Source organism: Lissotriton helveticus, chromosome 1_1 (assembly GCF_964261635.1).
Source record: "Lissotriton helveticus chromosome 1_1, aLisHel1.1, whole genome shotgun sequence".
NCBI classification, from domain to species: domain Eukaryota; kingdom Metazoa; phylum Chordata; class Amphibia; order Caudata; family Salamandridae; genus Lissotriton; species Lissotriton helveticus.
This window is the reverse complement of record NC_136057.1, coordinates 1452528841-1452553606: the sequence shown is the minus strand read 5'-3', so window position 1 is coordinate 1452553606 and position 24766 is coordinate 1452528841. Positions and strand designations below refer to the sequence as shown.

Below are 24766 nucleotides of genomic sequence, written 5' to 3'. Positions count from 1 at the left end.
ACCTCAATGAGAGAATATCCTTCCATGTGCCGAAGAGGAACCTCCGATCTGCCGACCTCGCCCTGGCAGAGGTCCCCCGCATCCGCAGAAACAGAACAGGCGGAAGAGCCTTCTCCTACATCGCAGCCAAGACCTGGAGCACACTCCTGTGAAAATCAGACACTCCCCGACCCTGCACACATTCAGGACGGACTTCAAGACCTTACTCTTCGACTGATCCGGAGTTGCTCCACCCCCCAACCAAACACTACTACTACCCCCCCTCCCCCTACCCCCCCCCCCCCCCCCCCCAAGCACCCTGAGACCCTCACGGGTGAATAGCGCGCTTTACAAACCCCCGATTGATGGATTGCTTGATTGATTGTTAAGAAGTCATGGCGGGTCTTCATCATGGCATGGAAGAGGGGAGAGGCAGGCTTCGGGTAATAGAAGTATATGTCAATGTGTGTTCCATTAGGGGCAAGCCAAGAAGAGGGCGGAAGTTTTAACAATGTCTCATCCAGTCTGGGTAGCCTCAGGCATCCATCGTTAGGTAAGGGCGGTCAGAGGATCTCAGGTTAATGTTAAGAATGCAACCAAGCGAAGTGCTCATCTTGGGCGATCTGCGAGTCAGCATAGAATGCTTTAAAAATTGTGAAGTGATGCCCATCGTTATACAAATAAAATTTGATTCAAATTAGGTGGAATGGCCCACATGGAGACTTACCCGCGGTAGTCAGGGAAGCTCAAGTGGCCAAGTGATGTTGTGAAGGATCTAAAAACAAGTGGGATTTTTACCTTAAGAGGGAGTTTGTGGCGTTTGAAAAAGGATAAGAAACCATATATTCCTAACCTATGGGCGAGCCGGGATCCCACATTGAGGGCTTACCTGCGGCAAATGGAACAGACTGTTGTAAACAATCAGCCGTTTTCGGAGGGAATGAGTCCAATCCTGTGCAAGACGCCAGGTGCGAGTCCTGGTTCAATGTGGCCGTATCGTAGCAGTCTCGGGAGCCACTGACAGGCTTACGCATAAATGGATTTCGGCATACGTGCACGTGGGTGCACACACATGCAGAGGCAGCAGCTGGATGCTGTCTGTCATGACGGTGGGAGTAAGGGACGATTATTCGAATAAGATTAGTGGGAAACTGCGTGAGCACAAAGATGCACTGAAATGATCATATGAAAGCGCCACCTATGTTCCAAGCACCCGGATAGATAACCAATAAGACACACTATAGCTTTACAGTTACTCATCATATGCAAAGTAAAATAATTACTCGTCTAGGAGTAAGTGAGCTTGTGGAGTCTTTGGTCGCCTGGAGCCCCGCTGTGGATTAGGACCTGCGTGGGGAGAGACTTGGAGCAGCAGGAGGACGGGACTGCGAGGTCCGGCAGGCTGTGCGTGACCCACCGAGCACACCTGCCGCCTCTTCCCGTGTCTCCGCCCTCTGCCCTGTGCCTGCGCTTTAAAACTCCTCGCGGCCCCCGCTCCGCGGGCGCCGCTCGTCTAGGAGTAAGTGAGCTTGTGGAGTCTTTGGTCGCCTGGAGCCCCGCTGTGGATTAGGACCTGCGTGGGGAGAGACTTGGAGCAGCAGGAGGACGGGACTGCGAGGTCCGGCAGGCTGTGCGTGACCCACCGAGCACACCTGCCGCCTCTTCCCGTGTCTCCGCCCTCTGCCCTGTGCCTGCGCTTTAAAACTCCTCGCGGCCCCCGCTCCGCGGGTGCCGCTCGTCTAGGAGTAAGTGAGCTTGTGGAGTCTGTGGTCGCCTGGAGCCCCGCTGTGGATTAGGACCTGCGTGGGGAGAGACTTGGCGCAGCAGGAGGACGGGACTGCGAGGTCCGGCAGGCTGTGCGTGACCCACCGAGCACACCTGCCGCCTCTTCCCGTGACTCCGCCCCCTCCTTTTTCAGAACACTTAAGATCCGGTGCATGCACGCGTTAGCGGGACGCGTGTGCGGGACATATCCCGGGACAAAGCCCGGACTAAGGGCGGACCCTCTGAGACCCTCAGAGACACGAGGAGACCGGTCCGGGCATACCGTTCTGTTTCCAGGTACTGACTGTTTTTATATCTAATTTACTATTATCACCATCAACTGTCACACCAACCGACCCCACTTATTTATATATGGCAACTGTTAATGTTGAGCTGCATGTGCAGGACAAACAAGGTTTGCTGCTCAATGGGACCTTGGACAGTTATTTCTCCAAATCATCGCCTGATATTGCTAGGGAGATTGTGCTGGCGGAGCGGCGGGCAGACCGCCGCCGCTCAGTGGAAAGTATGAAGAATGGGTCTACTTTATCATCCTTATCTCCCGTGATCGGACCTCCTGCCATTGTTACTGGGACACTAGTAAACGAGTCGATCCCTCTACTAGATAGTATACTCCCGGATGTAAATACGGCTGTTCTTTCACCTGAAACCGTATCTAGAGCGGATATGATTGACCTGTCCGCTTCATCGATTGGAAGTAGCCTAACGACATTAAAGGGAGACGCCTTGTCACAATTGCATGCAGCCCGAATTAAGGCAAAAAAATTACCATCTACGGGGCAAACTTATGGCCCCCCGCCGAATAAAAAGCGACGGAAAAGGAGGGATCCGTTGCAACCCAAATTGAGTTGCTCTGACTTTGGTAAAAAATTGTCCACAGTTGTCAAGAATCCCTGTGTTGCTCAATCTGACTCTGAGGGGATTGATATCATTTCAGCATCCCCAGTCTTACTGAATATGTCTGCAGACAAAGAGGTCAATATGGAGACTAGTGCGAGAGATGATGTTCACACCGAAAATAAGGGTCCTGTGTCCCTACAGGACATTGAGAACTTGATCAGATCATACTCTGTATCTATCTTGGAGAGGTTAATGGAGGTGGAGTGTAGATTGTCAAAAATTGAGAATGCATTGCCCAAAAAAGATCTTGTAGGCCATAAAGGTGTTAATTATGCAGACAGTCAAGCATTTAATTGTGCACCACAAGTTTTGTCATCCGCTGTTCAATCTCCTCCCCCTATTTTACCTCATATTGTTCCTACCCCCCCCTCAATTTTATCTGTACCGAAAACCTTGGGGAAAACAGCAACAGCTATTGCTCATCACCATGTTGCCTCCAGACCATCTCAAGAAAAAACTGGTGATCAAATGTTGGGCACCGTTGCTAGTAAAACCTGTGTTAAAACACCTAAAAGTTCTGGCAACATAACTAATTCAGCTTTGACAGACTTAACAAGGGAGGTGAGGGAAACTAGACGCACCTGGGGGAAACCAAAAAGGGTTCCGTTGCCTGAACTTCCACCAGAGGCATTACCCTATGTGGTAGTCCTAACAGGTGTGCCGGCCCTTGAACAAAATAAGAGGGAGGGCTTTTTCCAACTAAAAAACAAGATAACGCACTGGTTGAGAACACACAGGCCTATTGCAAATCATATTAATGGGGATATAGTTCATGTTCGACGCCTCGAATGGTTGGGGGGCAGAACTAAAGATATCGAAGGTGACGTAGTGGTCATTAATTTCAGGGATCCAAACGCGGTCCATTATATATTGAATTGGCAGATGGGCAGCTCTAATAGTACTATAATCCCAAGACCTCTAACGTACTTTTATCCAAGGTCAGTGGTGTTTCCATCTCAGTTTCCCCTTATACAGGGATCAACTCAAACTCAGCCACTTAATTATTCAATTGTACAGAATGTTGGGAGTAGTCAATATGCTCAGTACCCCCCGATTTATCAGGGTACGAGAAATATGCCTTGTGCCCCTTGCCCTGTAACAGTCCCAGACCCCTGGGGATGGAACTCTGTCCCAGTTAGACATCAAAACTTTCATAACTTTCAAGACAGAAGGATGGACCATCTAAAACCCTTCACGCCTCTTGAAACGTCAAATCGTTTCGATATTTTCAGTGGCCTTGATAGTTGCGATTGAAGTTTTTTGAGGGGGAGGGATGAGGGAGGGGACACAGGGAACCACACTGATATAAGGGTTGTAACTGAGAGTAATCTATTGCCAACTGTTCTATCTCGACCTTTGGGAAAAAACGCAATATGCAATGATAATATCCCTGAAGAACAGGTAGAACCAACTCGTACTTTAAGACACTTACCTTCTGAGGGAATATCCTCGGGAATCCAACAAGTGGCATTTACTGGTGTTGAGATACCAAGGGCTAATACTGTTATGTCTTCTGAGCTGGGGACTTCGGTTAAACTTGTCAGTTGGAATGTAGCTGGGGTTGCTGGCAAACTGAGGGATCCTGACTGGGCTGCATATATGGAATCCTTTGATTTTTGCTTACTTCAGGAAACCTGGGCGGTTGACACTCCCCATAGGGTGGGCTACAAGACTTTTGGTATTGGAGCAATCCCATCCAGAAGTGGCAGGCCGTCCGGGGGTCTTCTGATCTGGACAAAGATCAATCTAAGGGTTAATATTGAGGTGATAGATACTAATTCTGTAGATATCCTAGCATTAAAAATAACATCCTCCAATGGGAATAAATTATTCCTAATGAATATCTATAATAGGCCGACACCGTCAACAAAGGAATCTCCGACTGTTCTTAAGTTGGATTGCTTTTTGAGGGGGTTGGATCCTGGGGAGGATTTTGTCATCTTGGCTGGGGATCTGAATTGTAACTATGAACCTGTGTTGGGCATAAGTGAGATTTTCGAGGAGGAAGATCAGGCAAATAAAATCCCCCTCCTCGGGAGCAGCAAATCGGTGAAATGTTCCACTCTGGCTCTTCAACTGATCAAATTATGTACAGAGCATCACCTTAGGGCCTGTAACGGTCGGTTACCGTCTGACACCATAAAAAAACCAACCTTTAGTAGGAATACATATAGGAGCAACTTGGATTTTGTAATAGTCTCTATCCCTCTTTGGTTGTATCTCATAGATCTTAAAATAAAGGAGAGGGCAGAAAGTGATCACTTTCCACTAAATTTGTCACTAAATGCTGCATTATTTAGCGATCCTTCTCCAACACTCTCCTTCGATGGGAGTGTTGGGGATGGTAATGATATTCATATTAGTAACAATAGGAGAACGCTAAAATGGCCATTTATTTTGGATCATGGTGATATCTTGAGCGAAATATACTCACTTTTTGCAGGGACTTTTGCTACATATCTAAGTTTAACTCCCGAGGAGGAAGTAATAACTCCTTTTCTGACTATACACCAGGAGTTTTTTCAAAAAATAAGACTACTGGTAACTAAAATGCCTAAAAAACCCCAGCAGAAGACTCAGAACCTGTCTCACAGCAAGCCTTGGTATGACAGATCCTGTAGAGAGTCTAAGAGGGAACTGTTAATTGCTATTAAATCCAAGTCCCAAATGGATGTCAAAAAAGCTAGAAGTAACTACAAAACTGCCCAAAAGACATCAAAAATTGCGTGGGAGGAAGAAAAGTGGGCGGAATTGTTGTCAGCTGCAAGATCTCATGACACTGTAGTCTTCTGGAAGCTGATAGCAAATGGGAACAAGGTAGGAAGGGTGGTTAAAGACACTTTCCTGGACGAGGAAACCTGGGTAACCCATTTTGCCAATTTGTACAGGAAATATGACGATCCTTATACAGCATCCACTGCAGTAAGTCCTGAATTCCCAGTAGACCCGCTGGTCTTTTCCTTGGGGGAAACAGAGCTGGCCATAAGCCAAGTAAAAACTGGGAAAGCCCCAGGTTTGGACAAAATCCCCGGGGATCTTTACAAGCATGACTTGAAAATATGGGCACCATATATCAATTATCTATGCAACAAATTATCTCAAACCTTAGAATTCCCTGAAAGTTGGAAAGGAGCTGAAATTGTTTTAATATTTAAAAAAGGAGACAGGAAGGATCCCTGTAATTATCGCCCAATAAGCTTAATGGACATCCTTCAGAAAATCTACTCACGCCATATTTTATTACGAGTGAGTAACTGGTTGGATGAAAATTTATTTTTGTCTAAATTTCAAGCCGGCTTCAGAACTAAAGTCAGCACTATAGATCAATGCTTTAGATTCTGCTGCCTCTACTGGAAGTACGTAATGATAAAGAAGGCCCACTTATATGTTGCCTTTGTTGATTTAAGGGCAGCATTCGATCTGGTGCCAAGTGATCTTCTGTGGAAGACGCTGAGTGCAGCGGGTATGCCAAACAATATAGTAGCTCAAATTATAAAATTACATGATGGGAACTTTGCGAGAATTAGATGGGGACAAAATGGCGAATTATCACGGAAAATTCCTATCGAACGTGGAGTTCGCCAGGGATGCGTTTTGGCCCCCACTCTCTTTTCTATTTTCGTGAACGATATTCCCTCTTACTTAGACAAATGTAAAAATGATGCACCTAAATTGAATGGCGAAAGGGTAGCATCTCTATTGTTTGCTGATGATACCATTCTGATATCCCAAACAAAAAACGGCTTGCAGATTTTACTGAATAATTTTAACGATTACTGTTGTCAAAAGGGGCTAGAGATTAATGTGAAGAAAACGAAATATATGGCCCTAAATCCAACCAAACCAGACAAGGGTTGCCTAACTTTAAAAGGGATAAAGTTGGAATCAGTGCCTCACTTTTCTTACTTAGGGGTGACGCTTGATTGCAACTTTACCTGGAAAGCACAATTGGAAAAAAGCAAATTGTTATTTGCTCAGAACGTTAAACCAATACTCAGAGAGCAAAGCTTAAGTACCAGTAAAGCGGTGCGTCCCGTTATGGAACTCTTTAAATTTAAGGTTCAATCATCAGTGCTATATGGTGCTGAACTATGGGGGCCGGGCTCCAAGGAGACCTTTAGTATTCATGACAACAACTTTATGCGAAGCTTGGTTAGGGTTCCGAGAGGAACCCCATTAGTACCTTTGCAATTGGACCTTGACCTTAAAAGAACAGACCATCACGTTCTTATTAGACCGCTTATGCTCTGGGTAAGATTGTGGCACGTTCCTGAGCTTCAAGCATACAGAGAAGGGCTGATAGAGATCATGGGGTTGGACAGTAATACAAAAATCCCATGGCTTACACATGTTAGGACTTGGCTTAACCTTATAGGCCTGAAACATTTTTGGGAGCATCCCGAGCTGTTACCATCTAATCCCAAATTAGTCCTGAAAAAAGCATTTTGGTCCTATGTAGCAAACATGACTGTAAATGTTAGTACTAGTGGTTCTTTAGTTTCAAATTTTTTACGTTTTAAGGACGAACCCTTTTATGAGTCCTTTATGGACGAAATAGAGCCCCCACTTGCCAAGACACTATTTCTAAAGTTTAGATATGGAAATCTCTTATTAAAATCAACTTTGGCATGTTGGGCAAGGAACCGTGATCCATCGGCTGAGGTATTGGATGAAGCTTGCTCATTTTGTGAAAACGACCAAATTGAGAATGAGCAGCACATTCTTTTCTTCTGTCCTATCTACGCCCACGAAAGAAAAAGATGGATTAAACCGATATGCCTTCTATTAGGCTTGAGGTCCTGCAATCAGGCTCTGAGAATTTTGACTACCAACACTTCACAACAGATAATATTTAGTGTCAGTAGATTTCTACTTTCTATTTGCTACCGTAGGAAAAAAATGGGCCTTCAGCTGTGAACCGAATTTCTATTAATTTGGTTTTATTTTATGGAATTGAATTTGTTCATTTTTAGCTTAATAACACTGCAACTATTGAATTTGCTTATCGAACTATTGAGGTGTCCTCCTGTCCCATATCATTTTTATTGTTATGCTCCAAGTATTTTCCAACATGTGTTGCACAGTTATATAGAATGTATTTTATCTTTTTAGAGACCGTCATGTATTTTTATTAAAATGTAATGTTTCAATTGTTCTTTTATGGCGTAATGCCGAAATAAAGATTTGAAATCTGAAAATAATTATAATTTACATGCGAGCGAAAAGTAAGCCAAATGTAAGGAAACACGAACATTGTACAAACAGCAGTACATAATGTGCAGCATTTATATACATGTATTGAGACTCAATGTGTTCATTGACAATCTAAAGGATAGTGACAGAGTACATAACGATGAGGTAGGTAGTGTGTGGTGCCATGTTACACCCCCTGTCTGCTGATCGTTAGAAGAGTTGGCCCAAGCACAACCCCTGTTGAGGTAGAAAAATGCATATATTTGTGTACATGCATGTGGCACATGTGAGTCGGATCAAAGTAAATTCAACAAGTAACAAACATGAGGCAGCATGTGAGTGGCAAGTAATGTAGTATAATGGTGGAAGCCATGGGTACATGATATATGGAAATCCTTGATACAATCATAGCTGGCCCATTCGCTTCGAGGTCTCCTCAAGTTTGTTGAGTCCCCCGCCTACTGTATTAAGAGAGTGAATCCACCTCTATTGGTGTGCGCAAATTTTCTCTACCAACCACCATCGTAGGCTTTCGGGAGGGTGGTTCAGGGTCCGTAAATGCTCAACCCAGAGGTGCACCTTGTACCTTGCATGTTACTCTACTCGTGTTGTAGGACTCGCCTTAACTTTCTGAGTCGTCTGTCCTATGTACAACATATCGCACGGGCATTGGATGGCATATACCACATTTGTGCTGTTACAATTTGTGAATAGTGGGAGCTTGTATGTTCTATTCTTGTGTGTGAATGTTGTCCCCTTAATAGTCAGTGGACAGGCCTTACAACGGCCGCATTTGTGATGTCCAGTCATGGGAGGGAAGCCCAATTGGCCCCTGATGTCAAATGGCTTTTGTGGCTCAAGATAGGCTTTGACCACATTGTCCTTGATGTTTTTGCCTCTCTTGAAGGCAAATATGGGATCTCCAGTAGTATTTAATTCACTGGCCACCAGATTCCAATATTTTTTCACAGCATTTTTATTCTCGTTGCTCCTGGGGTTGAAAGTAGTTACACAGACTATGTTCTCAGTCCTTGTAGATTTGGGCTTCACATGTAGAAGGTGTTCACGGGGACAGTACCAAGCCCACTTCCGGGCATGTTGAAGCAATCCCATTGGGTAACCCCTCTCTCTCAGACGACTAGTGAGAGTCTCTGTTTCCTTAAAGAAATCGACCCTGCATGTGCAATTTCTCCTCAGCCTGAGAAATTGCCCATATGGTAGGTTGTCCCTCAGGCTGCGTGGGTGGTGCGAGTCATACTTAAGGAGTGTATTACGTTCAGTTTGTTTCCTATAAAGATCGGTGAAGAGAAAGCCTTCCTCAACTCGGAAGGTGAGAAAATCAATGGTTTCGCTGCTGTAGGCCATAGTGAACTGAATATCACTTGATCTTCTATTGAGCCAGTCTTTGAAGTCATTAAGGCCGCATGCAGTGACTGACCATATCATTATCACATCGTCTATATAACGTTTCCATACAGCGATGTGGTCTATGAAGGGATTGGTGAGACTGTATAAGTGTTCATCTTCATAAGCATCCATGAAGAGGTTGGCAAGGCTAGGCGCGAATCCGGCCTCCATCGCAACGCCCTTGCACTGGTAATAGTACTGGTTCTTGAAGGTGAAGTAATTCTTTTTCATCGCAATTTCTAAAAGTGATACCAAAAATCCTGTTGGAATCCAGTGTGGTCTGGGACGCTTTTCCAAGGTTTCCCTGGTCACGTCTAAGGCCTTACCCTGTGGTATATTGGTATACAGGGAGGAGACGTCAAGGGTCACCAAGAGTTGGGTATTGACATCAAATGGTTGGCCCGGCAGTAACTGGATGATGTGCATCGTATCTCTCACAAACAATTTGGTTTCCGTCACCCATGGTTGAAGAAAGTGATCGATGAATTGGTTTAAGGGTTCTAAAATCGACCCACAACCAGAAACAATGGGTCTGCCTGGTGGTTTATCCAAACTCTTGTGCACCTTCGGGAGGGTGTAGATTGTGGGAATCCTTGGTTCTTTTCTATTCAGAAAATCCAACTCTGGTTGGCTCAGGAAACCTTGATCCAGCCCCTCCTTGGTGAGATTTTCAATCAAGATCTTAATCTCTTCAGTCAGATCATTGGGTGTTGGGCAGTAGCTCTCTCTCCTGCCAAGTTGTTGTTCTATTTCTTCCACTTAGTCTGGTGTATTCTGCACCACCACTGCAATGCCTTTATCGGCAGCCTTCAGAGCGTAAGATCTTGATTGCACGGAACATAGGTGGCGCTTTCATATGATCATTTCAGTGCATCTTTGTGCATACCCAGTTTCCCACTAATCGTTTTAGAATAATCGTCCCTTACTCCCACCGTCATGACAGACGGCATCCAGCTGCTGCCTCTGCCCATGCGCAGCACCCACGTGCACGTATGCCGAAACCCATTTATACGGAAGCCTGGCAGTGGCTTCCGAGACTGCAACGATACGGGCGCATTGAACCAGGACTCGCGCCTGGCGTCTTGCACAGGATTGGACTCATTCCCTTCGAACACGGCTGATTGTTTACAACAGTGCTTTCTGTTTGCTGCAGGTAAACACTCCATGTGGGATCCCGGCTCGTCCATAGATTATGAATTTACGGTTTCTTTTAGTTTTTTTTTTTAAACGCCATGAACTCCCTCCTAATGTAAACAACCAGCTTGTTTTTAGATCCTTCACGACAACATCACTTGGCCACTTGAGCTTCCCTGATTACCGCGGGTAAGTCTCAATGTGGGCCACTCCACCTAATTTGATTCAAATTTTATTTGTATAAAGATGGGCATCACTTCACAATTTTTAAACATTCTATGCTTACTCGCAGATCGCCCAAGACAAGCACTTTGCTTGGTTAAATTCTTCAGATTAACCTGCGATCCTCTGACTTCCATTAACGAAGGACGTCTGAGACTACCCAGACTGGGTGAGTCATTGTTAAAACTTCTGCCCTGTTCTTGGCTTGCCCCTAATGGAACACACATCGACATATACTTCTAATACCCATAGGCTGCCTCTCCCCCTTCCATGTGCTGATGAAAACCCACCACGACTTCTTAACAAAGCCTTGTCAGGGTTGAAATGTCGACCATTCCACATGGTTCAGACTTAACAAGTCTCTGGTTCGAAGTCAATAAGCAACTTCTATATCTGCGAGAGACATTGTTGTGTCTTAATACACTGACCATCGTCATTCTCTTCCCTTGTAAAAACTGTACATGTATTCACCTTGTATATATTATTTGTACTTCATTCTTATCACTGAGCACCAAAATGTCACGTTAGTACACATCAAGCGAGATCATAGCCTGTTTTGACAGCCTTGTTTACAGCTTGCAAATATACATAAATGCCGTAATTTATATAAATACCAAAATACGTATAAATCTGTGTTTTTTTTGTGTTCCATTATGCCTGTGTTTCGTTTAAATAATTGCTTTTGTTTGAGATGAAAGGCATGATTTCATCCATTGCATACAAAGCAATTATTCTCGGATTGATTCTTTTTTCCTCAAAGGAATGGTTTTATCCCCGACAGAACCATTGTTGTTTTTGCATGGTTTGGCATACAGCAAGTATTTTCCTGCATTTTATTATGGCTATCTAGTACATTGTACGAGCTTAGAAACATGTCTGCTGTCTGCCACTAGGACCTGTCACAGAGATTTAAGAGAGTTAAAAAATGTCTATCCTGCAGTTCAGGACTGCTCCCAAATAAACTCGTAGCATCATTCAGCTCACCTACTCTGGTTGCGGTCTATTTCCTGCACCTTCAGTAAATGTCTCTGGCAGGCAGAGTGAACTTTCACTTAAGAAACATATCATCTTAAAAGTAAATGAGTTCTTCAGAGCAACTTGGTATTTCTTTCGACTCTGATGCTCACTTATCTTGTCTTCAACACAGAAAAGTAAATGGTTTTTCTAGTACTCTACAAAGTTTATAAATACAATCTGTCTCCTATATTTCCAAGGCCACGCTTCGGAGTGTCTTTTTGTACAGAGGAGTGATATGTGGAAGTTTAGTCAGGATAAGATACTTTTACTGGGAACTTTTCAAATTGTTCTTAGGTATCCAAGTTCATTGTACGTGTTCTATGCATCATTCCCCAATGTGTGAATGGGGTGTCTTAATATTTTGGCTTTCCTCCTCTGAATCTGGAAACTGAGGCCGTGATAGGTAATATGGTGTTGTAGTCCTAGTATAAAGAATGAGGTTATATTGATTAATTAGAGTTGAGATTAGATATGGGCTATTAACTTCAACCCGTTACTTTCCAAGACTAAAAAGGCAAAAAACAAAATGGGAGATTTTACAACTTTGTATACAGTTACAATGTCGAGTCACCAGAGGTTTCTCAACTCTTTTCGAACACAGACCTGTCAAATTCCTATAAATGTATTTTGGAAACTGCAAATCATTATAACATGGTTTATTTGGTCGCCGAAGCAACTGTACTAGGGATACAACTAGCTTAGCCTGGCTATTTCAGCACAAAGTTAAGTCTGCAAGTTTTTTGCTGGTATCATTGAGCAGTACTGGTAAATCGAGTTGCACAATCAATGTATCCGAATATTCTAGGGATTCCCCAATCCTTCATTGAATTCCTATATTTTTCCACTGCAATATGTTTAGTCACTTTGGAAATTTTGACAGCCAAAATTAAGCAAGTTAAATTGAAAACTACTCGACTCTAGTGAAAGCATGGTGTGGCATTTCTAAACTACTTAAATAACCAAACATATGTAATGAAACACTGATCTGTGATAATCTCCTCTTTGCTGATAACCTTGATGACACATTTTCTTCTTTTTAGTTCAAGAACGGGGTTAGTCGGGAATCTGTTTATTTGCATATTTCTGGTGACTTTTAAAATAGAATACAACTCATTGAATCAGACCCTTTCAGAGTACTACAGTTTTTCTGTGTAATACTCTGTATCTTTGTTGAAGAAACTGGATCCAAACTGGACTGGCTCACTTTTACCTGGTCCATTGAAATTAAAGTTAAAATATTAATAATGATGATGATATATTTATAGAGCACAACAAATACCCTAAGGTGTATAGGCGCTACCCTTAGAACAAAAATATCAACAAAGTGTTGGCTGAGATCAAACTGTTTTTGAGACTCGCTATATTAAAGTCCCAAATTCTATACCTTGTTTTGGATATTTTTTTTTAGTCTGGGCCACTATAATTATGCGATTCTGCAGAGGTGGCATTTCCTCATTAACTATGGACTTGCCTCATTTACCATATAATCCACCATTTGACTCATCATTTGCACTGTTAACCCCAAAAATGCTCAAATAGATGACAAGTTACTAAAATCGTACCAAAACGTGGATCTGTGCAAAGGTGACCTTTCAGATGACAATTGATGTTTTCAGGTATTAAACTGGGACTAGTGAGGCACCGCTTTGCCCATACAGTATTAATAAATATAGAAATTTCAAAGTAAGAACATAATATTGTCACAGATTATCTGCAATATGCCGAAATTTGTCTACTCTTGCCACATCATTTTTCCAACCATAGCCCATAATTTGGCCCTCCATCACTGTATAAGTGCAGGGGCCCTGACCAACACCCCACTCTAGTTGTTTAAACGAGGATTGAAAACAACATCATTGTGCACGAAATTTGTAGGCATACTTCTGGTAAATGTTCAGCAACTACATTACATGCTCTACATTTTGGGATAAAATCACAAAAAATGAAAATAATGTGTTAGTTAGGATACTATCTATGTAATTTCCTCATAAAATGTGGGTTAGACCATAAAAACTACATTCTATTGGATCACAAACCATTAATAAGTAATGCTATCTCAGTATCTCGACTGCTCCTAACAGGTGGTTGGCAAAAAATTTACTCTCCATAAGGTGGCTCATGGTGGCAGGAACATTTAACCAGCTTCTATTCAGATTTGGAAATTGCCCAGGGCAATAACAGTTTACAATTATGTAGATTTAAATTGGGGCTCCTAATTATTTTCCTTAGGCCCTCATTACGAGTGGCTTTGTGCAATAATTATCAAACTCAATAAACAAACGACATGGGGCATAACATGTGGATTGTGGTGCTTTCTACAGCACAATCCACCTGCCCTGGTGCCTACTGGGCATTTCCCCCAGTTTCCAAGATTGACCTGCTGAAATGAAATGACTGTTGTGATCTTTATTCCACCTAACAACTACTGGAAGCAATAAACATTGCAGCACTTAAGTGAGATCCATAAGAAAATAGGTGTTTGCACAGGGATCACAATGTGCCAGGCAATTTGCATTGAGGCCCTTAGAGTGAAGCCTTGCCACATAGTGTGTATTAGTCAGAGAATATACAATAGAATGCACTGTTATTTTTATCTATTAATACCATTATATTATTATTATTATTTTCAGTCTATAGCGTGCATTTTTGTTCTTTTTGTGATAATGTATTCTGACGTCCTCATTGACTCATTAGCTAATTAAAAAAAATAATCTGTCATTTAATCTATGACCATGCTTCAACGATTCTCTTTGTGCAAAGTGATATGTGTGGGTTTGGTGGTGGGTACACATCTGTGTTTATTAAGTTTCTCGTGTCTTTGGCTTTCCTCATTTACATCTTAATGCTGTGGCAGGGATGGAAAATATGGTTTTGGAGAATTGGATACTTTCTCTAGGTCCTTGGCTTAGACAACTTTCACATCTCTAATATATAGATCAAGTAAAAATGGCTTCCTCTAGCTTGAGGAAGTGTTATTTTGTGCTGCATGAATGAATGGGTGTACCCTTGACTTGGTGATTGAGTGTCATGCCTGTAATGTGCCCTGCATCAACATCTATTTAAATGTGGTTTTTGCCAAGTATCCTGCATTTCTTCTTCACTGTGAATGGAGTCTTTACATTTCTCTTGACTCAGAGATATGCCTGGCATCGTGGATCATTGCAATGCAAATAGAACTCTAAGGCCTACTTTAATGGCTGCCCTTGGTGCCAATCTCGTTTTCAGTGCTGGTCACCTTGCAGGGGCTTGCTTTTTTTTGAGGTGGGTGTTCTTAGAGTTTTGAAGATTGTTTTACAGGCAGATCCCTGCCAGGAGAAGCACTGGAAGGCAGGGCTTTCTTGCAGTTGGAGAGAACTTAGTGCTTCTAAGCCAATACTCTGCTCCTTCTTAAATATCTCCTCGTCAGAGTCTTGCTGAGCACATATGTGTCAAGATGGAGTCTCTGTACATTGACCAATGAGTTTAGGTGGACCTTTGCTTCCTTCATTCTTTCCATGATCTGCACCTTCGGGTAGGAGAGTAGGGTCTGCTTCCTATGGTTACCCCCACTTTTGCTGTGCTTCACTGGTTTTTCGGCTTTAGTATGGCTGTGGCCCTGCTAACCAGGCCCACAGCCTAGCTGTTCTTTCTCTAAATTGATACCATGTACTTTAGGTATATACCAGATTGGTTATTGAGGCCCCCTTGTGAGCCCCTGTGTATGGTACCTTAGGTACCCAGGGCATAGGAACCCCTGAGGCCTACCAGGAGTTGTAACATGTATTGTGCTACCCCTGGTTAGCCTTCCAAACTGACACCACAGGTCTGTACTTACAGCCAGGGTAAGGTGGTGTAATCACCCCCTTACTTAGATATAGCATACCTATATCTACCATATATATATAGAAACATAGTAACTATAAGTCACTCCTATGGCAGGCCTTGACAATCCTGAAGGCAGAGTGCTTGGTTGTGTGTGAGAGGGTACCCTAGCATGAGCTGAGCCCTTCTGCAGCTTTCGGACCCATCTCCTTATAGCTGTTCTATGATATAGCCATACCATATACTCTTAGTGCATTATAATCCTTGCGGTTAATGCTAACTTTGGTTTGACTTTATCAAAACATGTTGTGTAAGGTGTCAAACACTTTGGAATACTAACCCCCCCCCCCCCTCGCCAGTTCTGGCAGCGGGGGTAGCATTCCACCCTCCTAGAGGGAGAAGAAATGTAGTTACTGGTAAACCCGGTTAAAGTTAAACAGAGCCCCAGCATCACAAAATGGATGCTGCTGCCACAGACACGAGTCTGCCCTCCTGCTGCTGGACGAAACTCTGGCAGGGGAGGCCTGGACAATAGGTTTCCTGTCCAGGGAGGTACAGCACCTCCCAAGACAGGCTTTAGTATATTGGGGCAGGGTGGGTTGCATTCAGTGAATGCTTTTCAGACACTGCCTGGGGCACACAAGGTGCTCCATGCATTTCCCAGTTCTAACCGGTTGCTGGGGCGCTGAGCCTCAGCTCTGGCGCGAAACTGGACAAAGGGGAAAGGGTGCATCCACCCCCTCCCCAGGTCCACCCATAGGAGGGACCTTAGAGTTAGTCCAACCCCTAAACTTACTATAAGTATAGAACCCCAGTCCCTAGACTTTAGATTACCCTGGACAAAACTCTGCAACATATATCTTGGACCTTCGACATTCCATATCGACTGGAAGACGGAAGAAATCTCCCCTGTGGTCAAGGAGTGACCACCCTGTTCAAACAGGCACCATCTGCATCTTTGCCGGTCTGTATTTTCGAGTCTACCGCCGGATCCCGAAGAATCTACGACACAGGACACGGATTTCCAGACATCTCTAACGCTGACCTGCGCTCCCAGCAAAGCTGAGACCTGTAGCGGACACGAGACATGTGGTACATCCTGCATTTTTGTGACTGCACCTACTTTCCGAGGTATCCCGAAGTTGTGCATTGGGGTATTTGAAGCCCCTGCCCCGAGCTCCTTTTGCACCGAAGTACAGAGGCCAGAACTCCACGAGTGACCCGTGAGTCCCCTTTCTTCGCTGCAGCTCGAGGCGCCTTTGCGGTTCCTAGTCCGTTGGCTAGTGAGCCCCCACGAAGGCCAATCCTTTGTTTCTGGAGCTTTCCTGGTTGCTCCAGACGTGCTCCCACTCCTCTACAAAGGAGGAGTCCCTCAGACCTTGCTGGTCTGCACCAAAGCCAATCTTGTCATCTTGCGTGGGTTGCTGTTGCCAGGGCTTGGTGGGTCCAATCATGATTCCAACACCGCAGTCAGCTAGATCCTTCGTGGGACAGCTCTTATCCAGCTCCTGGTCATCGTCGGCGCCTCCTGGTTCTCGTGGCTGAAGAGTCAAGCTTCACCTCTTTCACCTGAAATCACCCGACATCGGCTGGCATCTTCTCCTTGCCATCCTGGTCACTGGCTAGTGACCCAGACTGTCCTCTCTGCTTTTAGGTTCTTCACATCTTCGATCCACCCGGACTCTTTTCCTCTGGTCGCCTGCAGCATTTCTCCGCAGCTCTCCATAGGAATCGACGACGAAATCCGACACCAAAAGACACCTATGCACCCGGCTTTCCTGGGTGAGGTAACACAAGTACTCCGGTGCTCCCGCGGGTCTTGACTCTCGAAGTGTCCTAGTCTAAAAGGGTTCCATCGTAGTTCACCTAGAAGTGCCCTTAATCTTTAAAATTGTAACTTGTTCGTTCTCCATAGAAAGTCAATGGTGATTCGCGGCTGTGTTTAGACACTGCATGGGTCCCCCGTGGGCCTCCTGCATCCTAACCTTGGGTGGTTATAGGTAGACCAAGCGGTTCTACAGGCCCTAGGCCTGTTTTCTAACTCTCACGTGGTTCTTATACCACTATTTTAGCCTATGGTTTGTGAGGCCCCTAGGGCATAACGTATACTGAGCAACTTATCGTATGCTAATTAAGTTCCTTGTATTGTACTTTTACCTCTGACATCATAAAGAGTCCAGAGGGGTTGTGTTTAGAATAAATACATATATATATTTGATATATACCTTGAGTGGTGTGCTTTCATTTGATCATTCAAGAGATTATAATTGGTAAAACAACTAGCTTAACTCGCCTCTAAGTCTTAGCCTGAAGGCTGCTCTCCACAGCCACCACTAGGATAGCTTTGTATAAAGGTTGAATTCAAACCTACCATCAATAAGGGTTGTTTGGACTCGTGCAAGGTGCCCACTAGAATAGTGGACATCATATACCAGGCCACACTCTACATTTGACTTGCCATGACCCTCTTTCTTTAGGCAAACTGTTGTATCAAAGGGCTGTAATGTTTTCCCATTACCCCCCATCACACTCAATGAGTCCACCCACTCACATGAAGCTGACAAACAGGTTTTTAAAAATCTTTAACCCACCCAGCAATTGGCTTTATCTTCCAGAAACACAAGAAATAGAAACCTGTTGCAGATAAGACTGTGCCAGCTTCTAATGATAATGGCAGAATCGAAAAAGACCTAACCCCGATCCATTCATTATTACACAACCTGCACCAAGACAATGTTCTCCTCTGAATATCTTTCACCAACGGTTATCCTTCGGTCCAGAAACAGCAACAATAGTCTTCTTGTCCAGTCACAAAATACTTTCCACACCAAGCAAAAGATATTGGCTACAAAGCCAATAGAGGGGAAAACATAACCACTGGTGCAGTCCGTATCATGATGTACTGTGGTTTTTGGGAAGTGTGCGTAAAAGTCATTTTGCGCATGCTCTGTTCCAAAACAGACTGTAAAGAAAAGCAATTCACCGTATTGCAAACCTAACACTTGCAGGAAAGTTCAAAACACATCATCTATAACAACAATGCTGCAAAGATAACATTACTTAAAATAGCAAGGATCCTAGTACAGGTAGAAGGTGGAGATTTCTAAAGAATAGTGATACTGTCTGAAAGAAGAAATGGCATTATTGTAAAAAGTAAGAATATTTTGTGTTAGCACTGACAGCACGGTAAAGGCCAGTATAAACAGTTCAATAATTGACATTAAAGTAAATAGTTGAGCTCTCACTATACTGCAAAAGTATTTTTTATTGTAATTTAGTCTCACCTTTGCCTCAGCCTCCTCCTCTGCTTTCTTCTTGGCTAAAAGCTCTTCCAAAGAAAGTGGTTGCGCCTATAAAAACATAAGGAAAGTTAAAACAAATGTGGATCAGGCACAGCTCCTCTGTCTTCGACGTATTCCTCAGTTGCACTGTAGAGCACTTTACCTGCTCCTTCAGTGAGAAGAGATAAGTAAAGCACCCAATTTAATGTAAAAAAAACAAGCATTTACAATGCAATGGTTTCGCCTTTAGAAAAGTTAGAGCTATTGGCATTGTAAATGACAAAATTTGTATTTATGTGTTGGTTTTGAAAACAGATAAATAAATGGCATTGTCATTTACAATGCCAATGTCTTAATCTCTCGCAAATGCAAGACCTATTGCATTTGCAATGCAATAGGTCGCATATTTACGTGAGTATGAGCTATTGACATTGCAAATAACAATGCGTTTTATTTATGTTTCAAAAACAAAAACATAAATAAAAGGTGGCACATATATATAAATGCATACACACATATATATATATGTGCATATGTGTGCGCGTAGAAGTAGTGAGGTAGAGTAGTAGAGAGTGAGTAGTAGAGAGTATTAGAGTAGTACAAAGTGAGTAGAGTAGTAGAGAGTGAGTAGTAGAGAGTGAGTAGTAGATAGAGAGTGGATAGTAGAGAGTAGTAGAGTGAGTCGAACATAGTTGAGAGTAGTAGTGAGTAGAGAGTAGTAGAGTGATTAGAGAGTAGTAGAGTGAGTAGAGAGTAGTAGAGTGAGTAGTAAAGGGAACTAGAGTAGTTGAGTGGGTAGAGAGTAGTAGAGAGTGAGTAGAGAGTAGTAGAGAGTGAGTAGTTATTCACTGGAAAACTCAAATACTTTAAACTAAAATATCTTACACAAACCAAGATAAAGTGGCCCTCTTGCACACTAGTGTAAGAGGACCTAACTCTCTGCACTAGAAAAATCCTTCCTAAATGCAGGATCTGTAGTTCAAGCCACTATTCTCTACTCAATCCACATTGTAAGTGATCCCACTAGCAGCGCAAGAAACCCCAAGCAACAGAAATTACATCAGACTCCCACCCCTCCCGGGTGCTGGAATCCGACTCCTACAGCGCAGAAAACCCAAACTTAAATTCACAAAACTGCAAACAATGTTTGATTTTAAGTCAGGAGTGTTTCAATAGTCAAAAGATGATATCATGAAACGGCGTTCGCCTTTACAATTGAAGCAGCTTGTAAGAAGCCCAGCTTCCTGCAAGTGAGGAGGTTACCATGCCTAAAAGTGAAAGTAAAGTCCGACGAAGGAAACCTCGTGATACAACCCTGTCTGTGTACACATGACACAGCGCAGCTGCTACACTGCTTATCTTTCGTTTCCCTTTAAACCCTTCCCAGTTCCTGTGACTCAGAGTGATGCGGCCCACAACATGGTCACTGGTGGAATCTGCAAGACGCAATGAAAGGGGGGCGGGGGGGGGTAATCGACGGAGGCGCTGATGGTTCATTTACATCACACGCTTTGACTAAAACACACCAACCGAACGATAGGCGTATGAAGGGAAAAAAGTAAGAAAGACCCACTCTAGTTTGTTACAAATAAAGTTTTAACCATGTCTCATATTCCTTCTGCTTGCAGTCGGCATCGACCGAGAAGCCACGGGAAGACGAGTCCTCATCGGGACTGACGTCCAAATCCTCATTGTTGGGATCCCACGTGTACGGTCCTTGCTACCTACACGGTTATTTATTTTTTTAAAAAGAACTCCGTATTGCTTGCCATTTGAGCACCTCAAGCGCCACCCTCGCGGTTGGAAACGATCAACACTGTTTAACTATCCTGCATTACCAATTGCGTCCGGACCCCCGTAGAGACCTCCATGCCAGTTCACTGCGTGGCTTCTTTTACAAATCAGGCATGTCTTGTTCATTACAACTGTCCTGATGATGATCCCATGTATCTTGTTGAGCAATAGGGATCGAAACGTCGACACCCATGAGTGGGTTCATATTTACAATATTGACCAATAAGATTGTTTATATTCCACTCCAGGCGATACTGTGATTGATTTTTTACCTATTAACAGTACCCTGTCTTTGCTCTCGCTCTATGCCTGATAGACACCTCTTTCACCCTTATGCTATTTTTCTGTTTCCTTCTTTTCATGTACGACACAGGCTTGTGTCTTGTGATTACATTTGTATTATTGGATTGAACATTGCTTCTTTATAAAATAAACTCCTCTCCCGGCTGGGTTTGGAAATTTTATAACACGTATAGTTTTCCATTGTGTTTCTATACAGCATCTTTTTGTTGATTCTGAAATAAGCTAAGGACCGTTTTGTTCACTATAACGTAATCATATTCCTTCTGCAGCATCACACGCTTTCCAGTAATAGGCATTATCATCAGTGCTCACGTAAAACATAGTATTGGAAAGCATGGGGATGTGAAAGTACGTTCATCCTGTCGATCGCACCTACTTTACTGGGACTGGTACCCCGGTTCCGGTTAGTGGGGCACTCAGGGGTGCTGCGGGATTTCTCACTGAAGGAGCAGAGCATCCAACATGGCGCTGCGGCCGCCTCCAGCAGTCCGGCGGACGGACTCTCGGCAATTTCCGGATAACTTCGGAAGTACTCGGAAGGAGGGAAAAGGGGGGGGGGGGGAAGGGACCAAGAGAATCTGAAACTATCGGTGTTTTCCGGGAAAACTTGAAATGTTTGGTATGTGTGTTGGTTTTTCAATTAATAATATCGAGAAAAAGAAACAGGCGATGCTTCCGTGGCTCTTTCCAATATCAGACTGGCTTCTGAAGTAAAAGCATGCATGCCAATATCTCAGAAGAGGAAAGTGGAAGTAAAAAACAAGCACTCACCAAGGACGACTTCTTCCGGCAGGACACGGGCAAACTTAACAAGGACGACTTCTAACTTAACAAGCAGGACACGAGCAAACCTACAAAGACGACTTCTTTCGGCGGAATGACTCAAAAAAAACCTCCCCCCCCAAAAAAAATAAACACGCCCACCACCGCAATGACGTTGTCAAAGGGGCAGGATGAGTAAAAATGGCCGGAACGCCCCCGAATCTTCTCCGCAATTGACGGACAGATCTCTGTTCCAATGGCTAGCCTCCATTTATGGAGCTAGCCAATGGAACAGAGGGCGGATTCCCAAGCCACTCTACTGTTAACATAAGGTTTTCGCCTGCGCCGAAAAGCTGCGCGGTGCGCAGCTTTCGCCAGGCGAAACCTAAAAAAGGAAAGAAAGGAAAAACAAGCATTTACAATGCAACGGTTTCGCCTTTGCCAAAGTTAGAGCTATTGGCATTGTAAATGACAACATTTTTATTTATGTGTTGGTTTTGAAAACAGATAAATAAATGGCATTGTCATTTACATTGCCAACAACTTAATCTCTTGCAAATGTAAGACCTATTGTACCCTACTGGATTTCACTGAAGAAATTCAGAGTCTGGTCTGCAGGTGTCACGTGACAGACGTCCAATTGACAGCTGAGGGGGTTAAACCGTGCTGGGGTGGCACATTAAGGCGACGCTTGCTGTCCGTGCTTGTGAGGAGGTAGTGCACCTGTTGAGGGAGAGAGAGTGTGTTTGCATATGTGCGTGCATGCATGTGTGTGTGTGAATAAGCACTTCCAAGATTTAGTGGGACTAGAGTTTTTATCTACAAATCATTGTTTTCAGCTGTGTTCTAATGGAATCAAAACAACACTACACCCCCCATAATGCATAGTGTGATCACATAAAAGTACAGAACTGGAAAGAGTGTCCATAATGACCAGCTAGACGGTTGTCACCCTAAGAAGGATGTGCTTCAGTCTCCAGTGCCACGGGCGAGTGGAAACACACACAGTGCTGGTGGAGAAGTAGAAGAAGTACAAGTGTCCATAGAAGAGCAGTAGAGGGGATTCACTCTCCACTCTCTATCCACTCTGCACTCCCTATGCACTCTCCACTCTGCACTCCCTATGCACTCTCCACTCTGCACTCCCTATGCACTCTGCACTCCCTATGCACTCTCCACTCCCTATGCACTCTCCACTCCCTATGCACTCTCCACTCCCTATGCACTCTCCACTCCCTATGCACTCTCCACTCCCTATGCACTCTCCACTCCCTATGCACTCTCCACTCTCCACTCCCTATGCACTCTCCACTCTGCACTCCCTATGCACTCTCCACTCTGCACTCTGCACTCCCTATGCACTCTCCACTCTGCACTCCCTATGCACTCTCCACTCTGCACTCCCTATGCACTCTCCACTCTGCACTCCCTATGCACTCTCCACTCTGCACTCCCTATGCACTCTCCACTCCCTATGCACTCTCCACTCACTATGCACTCTCCACTCTCCACTCCCTATGCACTCTCCACTCCCTATGCACTCTCCACTCCCTATGCACTCTCCACTCTCCACTCCCTATGCACTCTCCACTCCCTATGCACTCTCCACTCTGCACTCCCTATGCACTCTGCACTCTGCACTCCCTATGCACTCTGCACTCCCTATGCACTCCCTATGCACTCTGCACTCCCTATGCACTCTGCACTCCCTATGCACTCTGCACTCTCCACTCCCTATGCACTCTCCACTCTGCACTCCCTATGCACTCCCTATCCACTCTGCACTCCCTATGCACTCTGCACTCCCTATGCACTCTCCACTCTGCACTCCCTATGCACTCTCCACTCTGCACTCCCTATGCACTCTCCACTCACTATGCACTCTCCACTCTCCACTCACTATGCACTCTCCACTCTGCACTCCCTATGCACTCCCTATCCACTCTGCACTCCCTATGCACTCTGCACTCCCTATGCACTCTCCACTCTGCACTCCCTATGCACTCTGCACTCCCTATGCACTCTCCACTCTGCACTCCCTATGCACTCTCCACTCTGCACTCCCTATGCACTCTCCACTCTGCACTCCCTATGCACTCTGCACTCCCTATGCACTCTGCACTCTCCACTCCCTATGCACTCTCCACTCTGCACTCCCTATGCACTCCCTATCCACTCTGCACTCCCTATGCACTCTGCACTCCCTATGCACTCTCCACTCTGCACTCCCTATGCACTCTCCACTCTGCACTCCCTATGCACTCTCCACTCACTATGCACTCTCCACTCTCCACTCACTATGCACTCTCCACTCACTATGCACTCTCCACTCACTATGCACTCTCCACTCACTATGCACTCTGCACTCCCTATCCACTCTGCACTCTGCACTCCCTATGCACTCTCCACTCCCTATGCACTCTCCACTCCCTATGCACTCTCCACTCCCTATGCACTCTCCACTCCCTATGCACTCTCCACTCACTATGCACTCTCCACTCACTATCCACTCTGCACTCACTATCCACTCTGCACTCCCTATCCACTCTGCACTCCCTATCCACTCTGCACTCCCTATCCACTCTGCACTCCCTATCCACTCTGCACTCCCTATCCACTCTGCACTCTCCACTCCCTATGCACTCTCCACTCCCTATGCACTCTCCACTCCCTATGCACTCTCCACTCCCTATGCACTCTCCACTCCCTATGCACTCTCCACTCCCTATGCACTCTCCACTCCCTATGCACTCTCCACTCCCTATGCACTCTCCACTCCCTATGCACTCTCCACTCCCTATGCACTCTCCATTCCCTATGCACTCTCCAATCCCTATGCACTCTCCAATCCCTATGCACTCTGCACTCCCTATGCACTCTCCACTCTGCACTCCCTATGCACTCTGCACTCCCTATGCACTCTCCACTCAGCACTCCCTATGCACTCCCTATCCACTCTGCACTCCCTATGCACTCTGCACTCCCTATGCACTCTCCACTCTGCACTCCCTATGCACTCTCCACTCTGCACTCCCTATGCACTCTCCACTCTGCACTCCCTATGCACTCTCCACTCACTATGCACTCTCCACTCTCCACTCACTATGCACTCTCCACTCACTATGCACTCTCCACTCACTATGCACTCTCCACTCCCTATGCACTCTCCACTCCCTATGCACTCTCCA

General features: G+C 44.7%; 1 protein-coding gene across 2 annotated transcripts in view; it reads right to left on the bottom strand.

The window, feature by feature from the left end:
• DDX23 (DEAD-box helicase 23) overlaps positions 1–24766 on the bottom strand; it is a 269078-nt gene that overhangs the window by 126418 nt on the left and 117894 nt on the right. For both annotated transcript variants that reach the window (XM_078685884.1, XM_078685889.1), the window contains exon 5: positions 18723–18788. In XM_078685884.1, coding sequence (XP_078542010.1) covers positions 18723–18788 — 66 coding nt within the window. The remainder of the gene's footprint in view (positions 1–18722; positions 18789–24766) is intronic.